This window comes from Manacus candei, unplaced genomic scaffold (genome assembly GCF_025592945.1).
Source record: "Manacus candei isolate 608988 ecotype Guabito, Panama unplaced genomic scaffold, ASM2559294v1 h1tg000071l, whole genome shotgun sequence".
Classification (NCBI taxonomy): domain Eukaryota; kingdom Metazoa; phylum Chordata; class Aves; order Passeriformes; family Pipridae; genus Manacus; species Manacus candei.
In genome coordinates this window covers 5,659,619-5,678,789 of record NW_026138119.1, presented here as the reverse complement: position 1 = coordinate 5,678,789, position 19,171 = coordinate 5,659,619, and the positions used below count along the sequence as shown (strand labels likewise).

The following is a 19,171-nucleotide window of genomic DNA, read 5'->3' as shown; positions in this document are numbered from 1 at the left end:
ACAGTGATTAAAATTTCATCCCTGTGCTTAAAAATAAAAAAAACCCCCGAGCCTCTGTTGGCATTAATGCAAGCCTGTCATGAACTCTGATGTATGCAAATAAAATGTTCCCGGAGTAGGAAAATTTTTGTCTCGCGCCACACCCTGCTCATTAGTTGAAAGAGTTAAAAGGAGTTTATCTCAGTTTCCATGGAGTCAGACTCCACACTCATTACAGCTCAGGAGCAGCTCTGTGCTTTCTTATGCTGAGGAGCAGAGCAAAGGCTGCTCCTGTGTATTGACACTTTTTTCTCCTGTTCAGGAAGGAGTGGGTGAATACAGCAATGAAGCCCACAATTTTCAGTACTTGTCATGGTACATAGATCAAATGTAATCCACTCTGCCAGCATAACTCTACATTCAATAGCTTGGAAAGGAGGAGATTTATTTAACCTGAATAATGAAAGCAGTAAATCACTCATGCTCCCTCATAGCAGTCTTCTGTGATGAACTGAGCTCCTGCAGTAAATATTTGCTCTTTCTTTCCAAATAATAAGACTTTAATGCTGTTTTTTCTTCTTGCAATGCCAAGGAGAGTGTCAGCTTGAAGAGCCTTTTGAGTTTAATGGGATACAATCATAATTGAAGCAGGTATATTATAACTGCAGGAAAAGGAGATTTCTCTGTGTTCTGAAATCTTACTTTAAGGCATAGAAATCATGGTCCACGTGCTTTCCTGACATAAATTAAAGGCGTGACCCTGTGCCTGTGTTTATCACTTCTTGCATATTTATTTTTCTGTAAGTTTTTTTTTTTTAAATTGAATTAACTTTGGTGGTTTGGTCTGAAGGTGGATTTGCCTTCTGAAAGCTTTTCTGTGCAATGCTGCTCGCGTACCTCACTTTTGCAGTGCTGCACTGTCTGTGTCCTGCTTTTCCTCAGGCTCCCCAGGTAAGTTTTACCTCTGGGGTCACATATGGGAATATCCCTTTGGCTTGGTCTTCAAAGCGGGTGATTTCAGTAGTTAAAGGTATCTGGGGACCAAAAAAAGGTGTCACCTGGACCTTGTGTTGCCTGGCCTTTGCAGAACCTTTAAGGGATGTACCTGATTTTCTTCCAGGGCTTAGATAGTAGGAAGAAATTGTTCCCTGTGAGGGTGGTGAGAACCTGGCACAGGTTGCCCAGAGAAGCTGTGGCTGCCCCGTCCCTGGAAGTGTCCAAGGCCAGGTTGGACGGGGCTTGGAGCAACCTGGGCTAGTGGAAGGTATCCCTGCCATGGCAGGGGGTGAAATAGAGGAGCTTTGAGGTCCCTTCCAACCCAAACCCTTCTGCGATTCGATGACTTTATTCCAGGCTTTTATTTTCACGTGTGCATATTCAAAGGGGAGGTGCTCGTTCTTTACAGAGCTGGATGTGGTTATATAAATCCATCTTCTTCTTAGTGTTATTTAAAAAAACCTCAAATAAATATGTATTTTCAACGGAGCTTGGACCTTATCAGTGAATCACTCCTGTGTGGTGCAAGTAAAAATGTGCTCGGGGTAGCACAGTGATGCTGCAAGGTGGAGGTGAATGTAGAAATACCCTTTTAAAATGAACGATTCTAATTTAAAAAACACGTATTTTTTAATGTGTTTTTTGTTGGTTTTTTTTTAACAGCGACTGAGGGGGCTGCAGGAGCAGTGTGAGGGGAGGCCGGCCCAGACACGTCCCCCTCAGGGGTGTGAGGGGAGCCCAGAGCGGGACCCGCCGGGGGTGTGAGGAGATCCCTGGCTTTTCCCACTGGGGATGTGAGAGGTGTGAGGGGAGCCCGGGCTGTCCCCGCCTGGGTGTGAGTGGACCCGGGGCTGTTCCCACTGGGGTGTGAGGCCTGTGAGGGGAGCCCGGGCTGTCCCCGCCAGGGCTGTGAGGGGGGCCCAGCCCGGCCATTTTCCCGCCGAGCCCCCGCCTCAGCGCCCCGCGCCCGCCGCGCCAGCGCCGCCGCTCATTGGCTGAGAGCAGCCGCCAGTGCGAGTCGCTGATTGGCTAATCCGCACCGCCCCTCCGGCCAATGACGACGCGCTCTGCCGCCCGCCTTTCTTCCGACTGGCTGCGCCCCTCCCTGTGCCCGCCCCCTGCTGGGCAGCGGTGCCGGCAACCGATTGGCTGCGGCGCTGCCCGGGCCGGGTGTTTAATTGGGCGGTGCTGGGCTGGCCGGCGCCTCACCTGCCGCGCGCCGCCATTGGCCCGCCGCTCCCCGCGCCCCCGCCCATTGGCCGCACCGCCCCTTAAGCGCGCCCCGATTGGCCGCGGCGGCCCGGCCCGGTATCCGGGTAAGATGGCCGCAGTCGGCGAGTGCTCGCTGCCCGCACCGTGGCGGCCGGTCTCCCTCACTCACGTCGAGTACCCTGCAGGTAACGCTCCGTTTCGCCCCCGACGGGCCCCCGCGCCGCCTTGTCGGCCCGCGGCGGGGCCCCTCCCGCCGCCCCGCGGCGCCGCCGAGGGCCGGGCTCGCGGCTGCCAAATAGTGAGCCATTGAGCCGCGGCGCTGGGGCGGCGGGGCGCGCGTGCGCGCTGGGGGGCGGCGGGGCGCGCTGCCAGATTGTGAGCCTCGGCGGGAGCGGCACTGCGCATGCGCGGTGGGGGGCGCCGGGATGGGGGGCTGCGAGGGGGGGCCCGGGGAAGGGCCCGGGGAGGGGGCGGCGCCGTCCCGGCCCTCCAGTGCCGCCCTCCCCGCTCCACACCGCCTCCTGGCCCCCCCTGCAGCCCCCTCGCCATGTGTGGTAGCCCCCGGCCTCGAGGCGAGGGTCCCACCCACGTTGTGCCGCTCCCCTCAGCAGCACGGTGGGGTCGGTGTCACCTCCCTGCCTCCCGTGTTGGGGGTCTGGCGTGCGGTGACACAGGGACAGCGGGCTCTGGGGAGCCTCGTGGCACCCCAGGGAGCGGGGCCATGGCAGGGTGGTCTCTGTCCCCAGGGTGGGTTCGGCTGCCAGTGGGTCTGGGGGCTGTGAGAGCTGTCACTGTCCCCAGCGTGGGCTTGGCTGCCAGGTGGGTCTGGTGGCAGCGCGGGGAGTGAGGCAGCGACAGGGTGGTCCCTGCCCTGAGGTGGGCTCCGATGCCGGGTGGGTTTGGTGGCAGTGCTGGGGACAGGGCAGTGGCACCGTGGCCGTGTCCCCGAGGTGGGTTTGATGGCTTTTCTGGGAGCACTTTAGTCAGGGAGTGCTGAGGGAAATGCCTGGAGGACTCCAGGCACAGGGTGTCCTGTAGCTCAGCTTGTGGCAAGGTGGGTTTGGGTCCAGGTGGGTGCTTGAATACAGGATGGGCTGTTCCAGCTGGGACAGGTGTGATCCATAAAGGTCCTGTGCCCCTGGATCCCTGTGGTGCTGCACACCAGAGCAGCCTGGCCCGGGTTGTGGTGGGATGAATCCCTGATCTGTCACTGTGCCAGAGGAACCAGTCTGTGTTCAGAGAGCAGCAGCATAAGTGGTGTCTCATCAGTAACTGTGGTCCTTTGGAGCTCCCCTTCAGGTGCTTTGTGCTCTGCTGGTTTTAAGTGCTTGTAGATAATAAAAAAATGAAGTGTCAGAGTGTTAGTATTGAACATGTACTCAAAATCCCACTTTGGTGTTAACACTCTTTCAGTATTTCCAGTTCTCCCAGTGAGTCCCCCCTAACTTGCATTGTGTTGCTGCATGTCCCGTTTCGATAGCTGAATTTTAGTTCCTGATGAAAGCTCCTCTCAGTAGTGCAATTCCTAAAGCTTCTACAGTGCTTAGGGATCTTCTGGGTTGAAAGTGCCCATTTAGCCAGGAGACTTGAAATGTGACAGCAACTGAAAAGATCTGGCACTGGAGATGCATTATTTCTTGGCCCTCCCTCTCATGGCTGTTTTGTGGTTTTATGAGGTACTTTATGTGAAGTACTGGCATTTCCTTTTCTGGCTTGTATTTTCTTTCACCCTGTACACACTTCTGCCATCCCCCTTCTCAAATATGTTAATTTTACAGTTTGAGGGAGATGGGGAATAATCTTCCCAGTAGGACTGATAGATTCATCTCTGTATCTCATCTCCTTATCTGAACCTAGCAGAATACACAGAGCACATTCTGTGCTCCATTTGTTGGATTGGTTTGGGAAATGAAGGTGGTGGAAGTTGTTGCACAAGGGTTATCTGTCAGATCTTGAGCAATGTGACATAACTTGATTATTTTCTCTCTGCACTGAGAGTGTCTTACACAGGGAAAGGGAGGAGATGATTGTGTGGGGGGGTAAATCAGCACTGAGATGAGGGTTATGTGTGGATGAGGATGGACACTGTGGCAGGGCTGGACAACCCTTTCTATGAAGAAATTTTTCCTACTATCCAGCCTGAACCTCTCCTGGCCCAACTTGAGGCTGTTTCCTCTCATCCTGTCCTTTGTTCCCTGGGAGCACAACCTGACCCTCACCTGGCTCTGCCTTCCCTTCAGGGAGTTACAGAGAGTGAGAAGGTCCCCCCTGAGCCTCCTTTTCTCCAGGCTGAGTCCCCCCAGCTCCCTCAGCTGCTCCTGGTGCTCCAGACCCTTCCCCATCTCCATCCCTTCTCTGGACACGCTCCAGCCCTTCAGTGTCTTGTTGTGAGGGCCCAAAACTGACCCTAAGATTGGAGGTGGTGCCTCACCAGTGCTCAGCACAGGGGGATGGTCACTGCCCTGATTCTGTGCCCACACCATTACTGGTACAACCCAGGTGCCATTGGCCTTGCCCACCTGGGCATAGATGGGCTTATGTTCAGCTGCTGTCAAACAGCACCCCCAGGTCCTTTTCCAGCTTTCCAGCCACTGTTCCCCCAAACTGGGGTATTCCATGGGGTTCTTGTGATCCAGGTGCAGGACCCAGCACTTGGCCTTGTTATGCCTCATACAGTTGGTCTCACCCCTGGATCCAGCCTGTCCAGATCCCTCTGCAGAGCCTTCTTGCCCTCCAGCAGATCAAAATTCCTGCCCAACTTGATGTCATCTGTGAACTGCCTGAGAGTGCTCTCCATCCCCTCATCCAGATCATTAATAAAGATATTAAACAGAACCTGAGCCCTGGGGAACACCCCTGGTTTTAGAGGTGTTGCTGGATTTATCTCCATTCCCCACCACTCTGGGCCCAGCCATCAGCCAGTTTTTTACCCACTGAACAGTGCACCACCCAAGCCATGGATGTTCTGCAGGAGAATGCTGTGGGAAATGGCTTCAAAGGCTTTACTAAAGTCTGGGTAGACTACATTGTGGTCTGAAAAAATGACTTGCAGTAAGGTGGTAGGTCTGATGCTTTTGCCTGGATTTGGGGAAAGTGCTCTGACTTTATTTAGAAAGCTGTTTAGGTTCTGCCTGTGTACAGCTTAAGTCCAGGTCCATAAAGCTTCTAGATAATGTATATTTATAAAATAATGATGTTGGCAGCATGCTCAGCACTGTGGAGTTAATGTGGCCTCGTGCTGCTGAGAGGGTCAGAACGAGAAATAGATCCTGCTTTTACCAACATAAATTATTAAGCTGTCTTGGCATGTCATGCACTGCTGTGTGGCAAAAAGCTTTGGCTCTTGGCTGATCCCGAGGCTGCTGAGCCTCTGTGGCAACCAGCTCTTAAAATCTCAGGTCTTTAAAGACTTCCAGCACAGAACTGCTGCCACCCTGGCTTTCATCTGCCACGAGTGACAGTCCCGCTCGCTGTGAGCAGGTAAAAAGCTGTCACTGCTGATTTGTGCCTGCCACACAAAACCTGGTTTTGGGCTACTTCTTGTAAATGTGAAGGGGAGAGGTGTCTCCCGAAGGGTGCTGATCCTCCCTGTCCTTATCTAGTGTTTCCTTATCAGTAGTGATACACCAAACCCATCCTTACTGCTTGTGTGGCTGCACAGCTCTCCAGGGCTTTCTGTGATGTCCACTTTGAGCAAAATAAATGAGGAACAACGGATGAACGTTGTGGTAATCAACTGCACATTGGTCTGAGGAATGGGATCTTGGAGAGCTGAAATACTGCCCTTAGGGAATGTCAGGATCAAACACAGGGACAAGAAACCAGCCATGGCAGTGCTGCTTGAGTGTGCTAAAGCATGCTGCTGCAGAGGACAGCCTGGAAAAATGTCAGCCTGGTGCTGCTTTCAGAATTTTTTGATCCTGAAGCTTTTCTTATCAGCAGTTGTACTTTGGTGAGACCAAGGGATGATCTGGCAGTGCTGGGTTGCTGGCAGGTAGGCAGGAACAATCCTTCTTCTGTATGTCCTTCCAGTAATGAGCTGGTGATTGCATCAGGACTGTTAAGTCCTTTGATGGATGTATAAAAGCTGTATGTCTAATTGCTCCTTGAATCCATTTCCGCTTTGGATCTCACAGTATCTTTGGCACTGAGCTTTGCAGCTTAATGTGGTTATTGTTTCTTTTCTAAGTTCACTTCTCAGTAATTCCATCAAACGCTCTCCTTCTCATGTGCAGTGAGAGGTAACAATTGTTTGCTGTCCATTTCTCCATATAATTCATGACTTTATGGAACTGTTACATTCTCTGCTTTCCTTTTCAAGCTGAAAATCTGAGTTATTTGATGTTTTCTGAATGGCTGCTGTCACATACTTATCTTTGTCCTCTTTCAATTTGCCTTCCCTGTGTGTGCTCTCCCTTTTTAGCTGTGACACCAGAATTGCATAATAAATTTTTGTAGTGCTGTAACAGTAACTTCTGTTTTGCTCTTAAAGATGTTCTTCTTGCCTTTTTCACTGCTGCAGAGCACTGGATGCTACTCTGAAGGTATTGGCTCACACTGAGTCTGAGGGATTTTGTTTGATAACAACTGAACTAAATCCTGTCATGTCATGTGTATAATTAGGGTTGTTTTTTCCCGTATTCATTGCTTTGCATGGGATGACTTTGTGCTGCAGGCTTAAAACTCATCTTCAGGAACTTCCTGTCTGTAGGGTGAGTTTCACTGGAGAAACATTGAGTTCCTGGTTTGTTTGGGTTTTTTAATTACTATTTGGAGAAAAGAAAAAAACTTCCTCTCTTCAGTGCAGCTGGGATTCTTAAAGCTCTGGGACTTTCTGGACCTCCTCTTCTCACACTGGACAAATTCTTTAAGGAGACAAACCTGATCAGACCTTTTCTCTGCAGAATGACAGTGAATCTTCCCATTTTCCCAGTTGCCCAGGTTATTTCCTACAGCCAGGCAGAGCTGGAGGGGCTGGTGTGCAGAATTACCCCATGGGTGAAGAGGTGCATCAGAGCAAAGGTGCTGGGGCTGTGTGGGTGCTTTGGCTCAGCAGTTTGTGTTGCTGTTCAGTGTCAGCACGTGCTGTTCCTATAGGAATGTTTGTTCTGATAACCCTCCTGTGATTCTGTGCAGGGTGGGAGCTCACAAGTCAGGGCTCATTCCATAGCTGAGCAGTATCTGTTGGAAGAAGCAGATCCCTCTCTTATTTGGCTGCTTTAATGCAGAGGTTTATGTTTAATCTCCCTGCAGAAGTTTGATTCCTGCCTTTATGCCATAATTTGAAGCCTCCTGAAGATATTTCTGCTGTCCCACGTGTGCAAGCTGAGGAAATGGCTCTCTTAGAGCACGAATATTTAGTGATGTAAATGCCCATGACACACATACACCGCGTGTTGTCTGTGCAACTTGCACACATGCACTTGGCCAAGAACACACGACCAGCAACAGGGCCACAAATAGATGCTTCAATAGGAAGTGGTGGTGGCAAAGCTCAATCTTGTGGTAGGATGTGGTTTGGGGGCTGTTGATTCACATTTTTGCATCCTATACAGGTTAGGCTGATGTGGTGGAGCTCGGATATTTCCACCGAAAGAATGCTGGGTAAAATGTTGAATTGGAGCAGAAGTAGATGCTGAATGAAGGCTGAAAAAAATAGCCTTGTGTGTCTGAGCTATGTATAGTGCTGCACGTATTTATCTCTTGGCTGCCCAAAAATGAGCTATTGCCTTCTGTATTTTTGCTTTTGGAGCTCCCGAGGATGTCCAGGGAAGGCTGGACTGTAAAAAAAGCAGAATTTAAAACTAAACAAACCTCAAGGTATACATTAAATAGATTCTCCTTTTGCATTTTTGCAGAGGTTTTGTCTCTGTTCTTACCGGTTGGAGGAATTGCTTTAAAATTCCCAAGCTTAGTAAAATAAAGGAAAATTAATCTTTATAAAAAAAGAGGGGGGGAGTTCTGCTTGCTAGATCTTACTGGACTTCAAACCGTGGCTCTCCTGCACGTCTCCTTTCCCTGGGAATAAGTCTGGGAGCGCACTGGAGCGTGAGAGGAGATGGGAGTGACATCAGTAATCAGGCTGGGAGGCCCCCGGAGCTCTGTGCGGTGATCAGCGCTGGCCTTGCTCTCAGAGCTCACTCTGCCTCCTTCACTGGGGATTTCCACTCATTTTGGAGCTGGTTTAGTTAATGCAGCTCTGCCTGGAGCTGCTGATCCAGCCAGGCATTTGTGGGCTGCTGGTGTAGCTCCTTCAGATAGTGCTCAGCTATTTATCTGCCTCCTCCCCTAGAAAAAGTGGCTTCAGGATGTGCCTGTTTAATTGCTGTTAGCTACAGTAATATGAAGTATGATTAATGCTGTCTGTTCTGCTCTAAATGGACACCTGAAATGTTTGAGGAGCTTTTGTGTTAAGATTGATAAAGGACTTGGTGCTTGCAGGCAACATTTGGGAGTGATGGTTTCTGGTTCTGCACTCTGGGACTTTCTGGATCTCTTCTCACACTGGACAAATTTAAGGAGAGAAACCTGGCCAGACCTCTTCTCTGCAGAATGACAGGAAATCTTCCCGTTTTCCCAGTTGTCCAGGGTGTTTCCAGGCAGAGTTGGAGAGGCAGGTGTTCAGAATCAATGGGAGTTGTGCAGTCTGGGTGGTTTGATTTATTGGGAATGTTATCATGTGACATAACAGAGGATCATGAATTTGGTACTGCTGGTCCTATTTAAATTAAAAGACTACTTACTTAAGTATCCCTCCACCATCTGCACAAGAAATAGAATCCCCCAAGATAAATAATTTAACTTGGTTTCTACTTGACAAAATTACAGCTTCTAGTCTGGAAGTGCTGAGTTTTTATGTACTGTGGGTTAACAGAGTGAATGATCTGAAATGTGGTGATTCCTTGATGATGAGCTCTCTTCAGTTGGTAATGCTGAAAGTGAGACTATTGGAAAGTATTCCTAAGGCTTCTGGGGTAGTTTGATTGTCTGGTGCTTTGTCTCATGAATTCCTTGAAGATGGGATTCATTTTGTTGAGAGTTTCTGATTTATGTAAAACCATAAGGGGCTTGATTTTCAATTGCCAGGTAACTGATCCTGTCGCATCCTCTTTGTGCTGCCACAAATCCGTTGCTGTTCTGCTTTGGAAGCATTTGGAACCCACCTGATGTGAGGCAAACCTGCCATATGGTGCAGGAAAAGTTTCAAATTCAGAGTCTTCTGATGCTTCTGAGGTTAAAACCAAAATAGAACCTCACTTCAGTGAAAGCTCAGTGTGCTTGGGTATTTTGTCCTCCAAATCTTCCCAATTTCACTGGTGCAGACTAACACTCCTGCTAGTAATCCTTGCTGATGCTGTTGCTGGTTCCCAAATCTAACCTAGAGTCTGGGATTCCAGAGGCTTCCATGCACTGTACCTGGTGTAGCCACAGCTATGTGGCAATAACATCAGCAGCATGAACTTTGTTGTAGCAGGGCAATAACTTCTTTATCAGTCCCAGCACTGAGAGGCTGAGGTTAAAGTCCTTTCTGCCAAGTGCTGCTTTAAAATGTGGGTGCGTGGGCTGGGGAGACTCAGTATCTTGCAGTGGAATTGATCTAGGAATGAGTCCAATGCTCAGCCTTGCAGAGGCATCCTGTTTCCTTTAGAGAGGAGAGAGGAAGGATAAATTTGTGTGGAGGCTGATCCTTTTGTGTTTAGTGATGGGATGGAGAGGATCTGGTCTCAGAACCAGTACACAAAGCACCCATGTCTTTGGTTGCTCTCTGGGTTCATACAGTGGGTTTGTGGTGACTTCTGTCTTTAAAGATTCTCAGGTAGACAGTTCTCACTCTTCTGATATGAATTGCTGATCTTGGAGCAAAATTACTCTATTCTTGTGTTTCCCTGGAATTCACGCTGCCATCTTCTCTCAAAATGCTTCTGTGTGTGTCCCTTTTCTGGGAAGAGAGGCAAGAGAAACATGGATCTAAACACACAGCTGCTCTTTACTGTTGCTGCATGCTTCTGTGTCTGGGATCGTTCAGGACAAAGTTTTTGAGGGATCTTATGACCTCTTGCGAGGTCTCACTGCTGCTCCCTGATTCTCCCTCGGGGACAACTAGACCATTAGTTATTTGGTTTGGAGGCTCAAAGCCCCTTCTGTGTCATAGAAGGGGGCTACTGGTTAAAAAGGCAGAGTCTCCTTTATTTCCCTGTTATCTCCTGCTCTGTTTAGCTATTTATTTCCTCCCCATTTTGCTAATGCTAGTGTTCGTGCAGACACATGGTGAGACAGATTAGGAAGCTGATCCAGCTGAAAATGAACCCATTTTAGTAAGGGAATGGGAAAGGATTTGTTTGGGGAGTGTTTGCTGGTAATTGCTGGCATAGGGAGGCAAAATGAATGAGGGGGAGGGAAAGATGCTGCTTCTTTTGCAGCAGCCTGTGCTTATGTTGGATTGAAGTGCCTCTGGGCCCACACCTGTGGTCACTGTTGTAAATTGGGTGGCAGCAAACTCTGCTGAAGGATGCCAGGCTCCTCTCATCCCTGATTTTGAGCCTGCATGTGAGCACTGCTGTCTCCTTGCCTCGGCTCCTCCGGGTCACTCTGCAACCCAGGTTTGCCCCTCTGCTCCCAGTGATCCAGGGCTCCAGCTGGGCCATGCTCTGGTGGCAGGCAAGTTACCTGTGAAGTTCAAACTGATTTGTGTCTCTTGTTTGTTCCCCCAGGTGATTTCTCTGGTCAGCTTTTAGCTTATTTGAGTCTTGGTCCAATATTCATTATTGTTGGCTTTGTAACACTCATCATATTCAAGAGAGAGCTTCACACGGTGAGTCCTTCTCTCCCTTCCCAACCTCTCCTTATGACTAAAGCCTCTTCCTTTGTCACCTGGTGCTGCTGTGTTCACACTTGTTTTTCTCTCTTTAAAGTGCAAGCCTAGGTAAGGCATCTTCCTGTCACAGAACAGCAGGAGACACTTAGCACCAGTACCAGGTTAAAAGGCTGCTCAGCCTTTGCTGATTTCTCTGTTGCTCTGTGGTGTGTTTTGTACATGATCTGTCCAAAACCATCGAGGGAGATGTCTGAGGAGGTAAAGAATGCTGTTTGCAGAGTGGGAACACTCCCAAGATCCAGTAGGATCATAGCACTTAGTAGGTTCCTGCAAGCTGGGCAGCATATGTGGGAAATGGTGTGTGTAACTCAGGAGGATGTACTTTCTTAGAACTACTGAGATGGAAAAGGGGATACAAAATAAAACCTACAGATTCCCAGGGGAGTGGATCTGTCTTTAAGGGCTGCTTCTCAACTGTGAATTGAATACCAGGGACTGAAGAGGCTTTCTTCTGTCCGAATTCTTGTAACACGTAATGCTTTCTGTCTGCTCTGAAAGGTAGTTGGGAATCAGTGTCATGGATAAATTCTGTATAAACCTCTTGTAACATTTACCCTCAGTAAACAGATAAAATAGGGGCCACTGAAAGGGTTTTGACAGCAGATTTCTAATACAGGGCCATGGTGTCATGGGAACCAGTGGCTTGAGGGACCTGGGAATGGGCCTTCTAACTAGGAAAGGCAGCTGTTAAGTTTTGGCAACCTAAGAGTCTCTTGTTGACCCAAAAGAGAGAATGAGCTGGAGTAACTCTTGAACAGATTTATGGGTTTATACAGGGACTTGTTAGGTGTTGGTAAGGAGACAATTGTGGAGGTTGATTCCTGGTTCTTCGTGTGGGAAGTCACCATTGAGCTGGAGAGAGACACTGCCTGACCCAGGGCTCAGGATATGGAGTGAAAAATTCCTTTGTCATCTGGAATGGGACTGAGTGTTAAGGAGGCAGAGTGTCATCACCAGCTGGGAATCTGATCACAGCAGCAGGACTAATTTAGGGAAGGTGTATGGGCTGTGGAATTAAAGAGTAAAAATAAATGCTACCAGCCTGGCTTAGCTCAGAATGTGGATCCATTTCGAACTGAAGACAGCAACTTCAAGATGAAAATAGGCATAGAGGGAAAAGACAGAAAGCCTAAAAAGTCACCTTTATTTTAAGCTATTTACCCAAATAACAGTGTCTGCACTCCCCCGTTGGTCATCTGGAAAAGCCAATCCCCAAAAACCTGCCCTGTTAAAAAAATGCCACTTTCTACACTTGCTGGTGGAAATGTCCTGGCAGAAGTGCTGTACAGTGTCATTTGTGTCTCATTTTGTGTCATCTGCTGAAAAGCTGCATATACACAAAGTGTTGCCAAATACACAAAGTGATCTGAAAAATAAGTGCTTTCCTTCCTCACATAGTGAATTTGGAAGCTGTTTTAACTCTGGTAGTCAAAAAAGAAAATTAGAAACATAATGTTTGGGGTTTTGTCAACAGAGAGAGCCTGGTAAGTGGAAGGGTCTTTTAGAGGGGGTGACAGAGCTGTCTTGCCTTCACAGATCTCTTTCTTGGGAGGGCTGGTGTTCAACGAGGGAGTGAACTGGTTAATAAAAAATGTAATCCGGGAGCCTCGGCCGTGTGAAGGTAGGGAATGGACCGTGGGTGTCGTGGTGTCAGTGGAGTTCTGAGTGGAGTGCTGACTGTGAGGGGTTGGAGGGTATTTTCCCCTTTGCCTCATGTTGGTTTTGTATGTTTGGGTGTAGGAAGGCTGGTAGAGCCATCTGAGCAGGGATGTGTCCTGTGAACTGTGTGCACATATTCCAGCAGAGTGTTCTGGCTTTGCATCTGGAGTGTTCCAGCTGCTGGGTACAGAGTAGACCTTGACCATACTCTTTCTTCTTCTCTTCCCAGAAGCCCATTCAACAGTGACCACAAAATATGGGATGCCGTCCAGCCACTCCCAATTCATGTGGTTTTTCTCTGTCTATTCCTTTCTGTTCCTTTATTTAAGGTAAAAATTCCAAGTCAGGTTTTGGCTGTTAATATGTTGAAACACCTGAAATATGTGTCTCCCTTGCCGGGTGCCACTTGAGTGGGATAAAGGAATTAAATCTGAGGCCCTGCACAATTTACTGTGGCCTGGGTGGATGGAGCATGTCTGTCCCCATCTGAATGTAGGGCTGGAGTTACCAGGGCTGAAAACTGGAGGGTGTGGGTGGGCCTCCTTTTACCTGTTGGGGTACAGGTCTCCCAGTTTTCTTTTTCTAAGCTATGATGATCCCCCAGTGTGAGGGAAGAGGGGGAGAATAGGGAGGAGGAAAGAAGAGCTGCTTTCTCATGTGTCTACTAAGTTTGTCAGTGGGGTCATCTGCAATCTTTTAGGTAATATCTGTTGCCCACTTGCATGACCTTTTAGTTCACCTCCCTTTCCAAGGACTGGGTTTACATGCTGGGCTGTGCTTTCCTGAGGTTCCTGCTGGGGCATGGCTCTGCCTTGTGGCTCCACGTGTGGAGGAAGACAAAACTCACAGTCCCTCCTGGCTGTGTGGGTGATGGAGGGACTGATGTCTTGGCTCCCTGTTGCATATGCTCAGCATGTGCCTCTCACACCAGCTGCAGTAACTGTGAGCATTCTGCCTTCCATCACAGCAATCCCTGTTGACAGCTGGAGAGACACACGAGTGGCTCTCTGGCTGCTCTGTAACTGCTGCCATGGGACAGGTTGCTGCTGGGATGGGGTCGAGCTGCCCATGGCCCCACTGGAGTAGGGCTTTCCTAGGGTTCCCGAGGGAGTGAGGACAGAGGTAAGGCCTGCCCAGCTCCCTGCCCTGTGCTAATGGCTCTCCATCTCTTTCAGAATGCACCAAACAAACAATGCGAGGTTTCTGGATTTACTATGGCGACATGTGCTGTCCATCTGCCTCGTCACAGTGGCTTTGCTAGTCTCATATAGTAGGTATGGAGCAACTGTTTGTCTTATGCTCTCATACAGTCCCGTGGCTTCTCACAGCCCTGTCATTCCTTATCCTGCTTTTCCGACCTGATTCTCGACTGCGCTGTACAAGTCGGAGCTTTATGGAAGTCGCTTTTTTGCCACGAGACCCTTCCAATAAGCAAAGGTGCTGCATGTGTGGTGCTTCACAGAAGCATTTATAAACCCCCAAATCAGCTGAGCTTGTACCAATTCCCTATGGGCTCCATTCCCATGCTCCAGCCTCACTGCCTCACCCTCTTTCCAGCACTAATCGTGGAATCATTGCCCCATGCCTTGGCACGGCAGCCTCTGCAGCACGTGGATTGCTACAGTTGATCAATCTGATTGTTTTGCTTGAGCATTAGTTAATCAAAACATTTATAGCTGTTTGACTTGCAAGATTTGTATTAAGATGAATAAAGAAAACAAAACTTTGATCATGTTTTTTTTCCCCCTTTAGTGGATTTAAAAAAACAATTGTATGCACACACCACAAATATCAAGTGAGCTCCAGTGATTGGAAAACAGACAAATTCAAGCTAGAAATAGGGCCATGTCTTTCACAGGAAAGTAATTACCTGTTGGCACAGTTGACTGTACACTACAGCTGATTCCTTATTACTGATTATTTTAAATTCATAACAGGTATGTAGTCTAATTTAAAAAAAAAAAATTGGAGGAAATCAAGTGGCCTGTGCTAGGCAGAGGGTCAGATAAGATGATCATAATGGCTTTATGATATATGGGTGAAAAGAATTTTGAATGTAGCTTGTGCACACAGATAACAGGCAAACAGTGCAGCTTTCTGGATGGCTGCAGTCCCACTGAGCTGTGCAGCCTTCGTGCCTGTTACGTTGGAGAGCACCAAAATCACAGCAAAAATGCTGTCCATGTTCTTAAAAGCCTTCAAGCCCCAGTTTTGGTGGCTTGGAGGGGACTTACCTTGTTACTGGCTTTGGAAGTCTCCTGGGGAGGAACCAACAGTAACAGTTCCTCACCTGATCAGGATAGATGAAGAAGAATGTGGAGTGTTATTGAGTTAAGCTCAAAGTAGATGTGCTCTAAGCTGAAACTGCTGTAGCAGGGAAGAGTTTTTCCCAGTTTTTTCCCCCCCAGTATTTTTGCCAGCTTTTTTTTGAAAAAAGATACCCACTTTTAACATCTGCAGGATAATTCACTCACAGCATCTGCAAGTCCAGTGGAACCTCAGCTCTCGAGTCTTGCCTCCTCTTGTTTTAAAGCCTGTCTGGTGACTCTTTTCTTCCACTGCAGGGTTTATTTGCTTTACCACACCTGGAGCCAAGTCCTATATGGAGGTGTGGCAGGAAGCATTATGGCCATAGCCTGGTTTGCCTTCACACAAGAGATCCTAACTCCTCTCTTCCCGAGGATAGCTGCGTGGTAAGGCTCTTTATTCTGTGCAGGCTTGTTACAGATGTTAGAAATGAGAATTCCTGGGCTCTGTCCCAGTTTTGCATACTGACTGTTGTGTAACCTACTTGTTCCTCCATGTTTTCTTGTGCATGCTTATACAAAGGATCATATGTCCTCGATTTAAGGGTGGGGAAGAGAGGGAATTTAATCAACTGCTACGTTTGTAAAGCCCTGCTAAAGCTGAGAGGTGTGGCAGAGTGCTGGAGGAGCTTTGCAAGCAGAACAGACCTTTCTTAATGAATGTCTAATGACCTAGTAAAATTGCAAAGCCATTTACATGTGATATAGTCTGGAAATATTGTATAAGGAAAGAAAAGAGCTTTTGATTAAATGTAATGAGGAATCTTTTTCCCAGCCTGAAGTGATAGGATAGTACTGTTAATTCTGGAGCATATTTTGTGCCTTTTTCTTTTTGTTTTGGTTGTTTTTTTGTTAAATCAAAATCATGGTGGAGAAAGTCTAATTATTTCCCCCTTTCCCCCACCTTGTCTGTTTTCAGGCCAATTTCAGAGTTCTTTTTAATCCGAGACACCAGCCTCATTCCCAACATCCTGTGGTTTGAGTACACAGTCACAAGAGCAGAAGCAAGGTGAGTTTTGTTGGGGGATGGAGGAGCTGTTGCTGGTTTGACTCATTAGATGCAGTTATTAATTAATTTTCTGATACGTAGCCACTGCCGTGGGTAGAATAGCACAGAGTAAAGAAAAATACCAAGTTGTGGATTAACAGCTGCATCTGAGAGGTGAATCTAGGGAGTGTGGGACTTAAGAATGTTTCATCTAAGCATTATTTCAGCTCTCTGGTGTTTGCAGGCAGTTGTTTATAATGCTGTGTACACTGGAGATGGGGTGGATGTTTAGGACTGGGAAGGGCTGATCTCCCTGTAGGGTATGTCGGGCGCAGCTTTAGTTTTGTGTGGAGCTCAGCAGGGCCTTCCTTTAATCCTCCTGTGTTTTCCCGCTGGTTTGGTTGGTTTTATCCCCAACAGGGGTGGTGTCCCCTGTCTCACCTGTCCCCCTGTGTTGTTGCAGGAACAGACAGCGCAAGCTGGGAACGAAGCTCCAGTGACGCGGGAAGGCGGGACCAGAGTTTTAACGGAGACACACAAGAGCAGAGACCTGGGAGCAGCAAAGGAGCCTTTAAACAGATGGACCAAAGGAACAGGCAGGGACCATACCCAAAAACCTGAAAGCCTTTGCTCTGCTTTAGCAGCTAAGCTGGATTGCTCCCTGATGCATGTGGGACCGTGCAGGAGTAGAAGCTCATTTCCAACACAGATGCACATTGCCGGTCGAATGTACCATCCTGTCTACGTCAGGGGAGGGGGGAGGAAATGCCTGGTGTCGTGTTCGGGGGAGGGAAAACCAAAAATGAATCCTTTCTGTGACTTTTTTTTTTTTTTTTCAGCATGAAATATACACACTATTTATTTATTTTTTTAAATGGAACTATTGTTTTTGGGGCGGGTGAGGCGTTGATTGTGTGTTCTGGTTTTTTTTGCCTTTTTCTTTTTTTTTGGTTCGGGTTTTTCTTTTTTGGAAGAAGATGACAAAACTAATCTCAAGTGGATCATGTTTAAGTAGGGCTTTTAACTCTTACAAACTTCTTAGGAGGGAGGGGAACTAGGATGGGGTGACCTAGATGGAAGGGAGAGGAAGACTTTCCTTTCTGCAACCAGTTTGGGAGATAAAAATCAATTCCAACTGCACTTTGTACAGACAGAAAGACAGACTATAAAGATCTGATTTTTAACACTAGTGACAGTTCTGCAGGGAAGCCTGCATGGATACCAATTAAGGGGAGTGTGTGTGTAAAACAAAGGAAAAACACAAATATACTGACTCTTATTTTTTTTTTCCACTGCTGCTCCTGTTGTGTAATTAGCAAGAGTGTCCTTCTCAGAATCTCTTCTAGGTGGCGAGATTATCATACATATCTCACATTTATTCCATCTCTTCCTTTATACTTTTATTACCTCAGGGTTGCTGTGATCTGTACAGCTTTTGTTGTACTGAGAGTGCTGAGGGCACTGGGAAGCCCATTGGTTACAAGCAGTGCTGTGCTCTTACAAGCAAGAGTCAGCCCAAAGCCTTACAAAATTCAGTTGCTGGTCTCTGTCTTAAGCACTGGATTTTTAATTTTTTTTTCTGTTACAGTTTAAGGGAGGGATTTTTAGGAATGAACACAGTGACAACCATAAATGAACAAGGCAAATGACTAATAACTAGCTCAGCTGCTCTTTGAACTATTCCTTGAAGAGTCCTGTTAGAATCCAGCCATGAACTTCAAGTAGGAAACTTGTAACTGGCAGGAGCCTCTGCTAGGACCACAGTAGCTTGATAGGTGGGGGTTCTGCAGTTGTAGCCTTGAATGCTGAACTCCTGCAAGCAAGTTTTGCTTTCCATCCTTCTTCCATTCTGGTTCTCCGTCTGGCCAGTGGCTCTCTGGATGCTGTGTCTCTGTGGGAGTGTGCCTGCCATCTCTGTGTGCTGGTGATGCCTCCGACCTCTGTGACCCATGAGTTCACCTGGCAAGGGCTAAACTCCAAGTGCTTCAGGGCTGTGCATGGACACTTTCTGTATTTCTGGTATATAATGCAGCAGTTCAAGTGTAACTACAGAGAAGTATTTATTCAAAGCACAATTGACTTGAACTTTCACAGATAAAAGGACAGCTTCTGAACTGGCTCAAAGGTCATCGGTGTGCCTTCGATGCAGTCATGTGAGCAGAGGTAAAATGACTGTCACATCTCGGTCTTGCTGCCTGTTTTACTATTTCCACTTTAATCAGACTCCTGCATTATAAAGCTGCTTGAAGTGAGATGTTTTTTTCTGTTCATCTTGCTTATTTTTTTATTTTTTTTTTTTAAGTTTTCATCTGTGCCTGTTGCTCTAGGAGTTTCTGTGTTCATGTGGAGTGGGAGGTGCTGTTGGACAACCAGAGTGTTAACTGTAGAAAGGGTCCTGATCCAGGAGATCAGGAATGAAAGCTGTTTAAATTTCTGTGTTTAAATACCTATGGGTAGTAAATTAACTGTTGTCAGTTGTTACATCAAGTATATATATATTTTTTTAAGAACTGTTTAGTATTTGCATAACACGAGCACTCCTGTAACATCTGAAGGACCCAAGCACTGGATCTGCTTTGAAGGTGCATCATAATAAAGAGGCATCTTGCAGCTTTCACAAGGACATTTGATCTGACTTAGACCAGCTCTGTTAGGATGAGACAGGACATCAGACAGGCCCTGTGACATGCTGGTACCATATGTTTCAGTCTGAAAACTGGTACTAATCGCTTATGTCTTTCAAAACTGTTTATTTTCTCTTTCTGTCTCTTGTGAGTGAACTTACAAAGCCAGAATGGAGATCCCAGCTCTCTTTCCCAAGGCCAGGGCTGAAAGAGAGGATTGTTTCAGGAGTGGCTTAGCACTTCCCCAGCCTCTCGAGCTCTTATGACAAACTGCTGGAAAAACTATATATGGAAGCACCTATTGAGAACTAGAGCACAGGGAAGAGGGTTCATCTCCTCACGGAGAGCAGTGTAGTGTAAAAAGCTGTTCCACTTCATGTTGCCTTCAAACCCAAGCTTCCTACAGTAATTCTTAGGAGTGAGGGAGAGGAAGAAGAGCTCTTGTAAGACACTGTAATAAACTCCCCCCCTCTGTACTGTGAGTTGTTTGTAATCTGCATCTTCTGCCTACTTTTGCTGTACCTTTTCAGAA

The 19,171-nt window shown here is 47.5% G+C and overlaps 2 protein-coding genes across 2 annotated transcripts in view; one reads left to right on the top strand and one right to left on the bottom strand.

Moving 5' to 3' along the window:
* The window catches only part of SH3GLB2 (SH3 domain containing GRB2 like, endophilin B2), a 118,652-nt gene that overhangs the window by 42,660 nt on the left and 56,821 nt on the right, over positions 1 to 19,171 (bottom strand). The gene's annotated exons all lie outside the window — the stretch shown is intronic.
* DOLPP1 (dolichyldiphosphatase 1) lies at positions 2,270 to 17,307 on the top strand. The gene is made up of 8 exons (XM_051807744.1): positions 2,270 to 2,372; positions 10,899 to 10,999; positions 12,599 to 12,683; positions 12,951 to 13,050; positions 13,897 to 13,995; positions 15,286 to 15,414; positions 15,947 to 16,036; positions 16,479 to 17,307. The coding sequence occupies exons 1-8, from the start codon at positions 2,297 to 2,299 to the stop codon at positions 16,513 to 16,515; spliced, it is 717 nt and encodes a 238-aa protein (XP_051663704.1). The 5' UTR covers positions 2,270 to 2,296; the 3' UTR covers positions 16,516 to 17,307.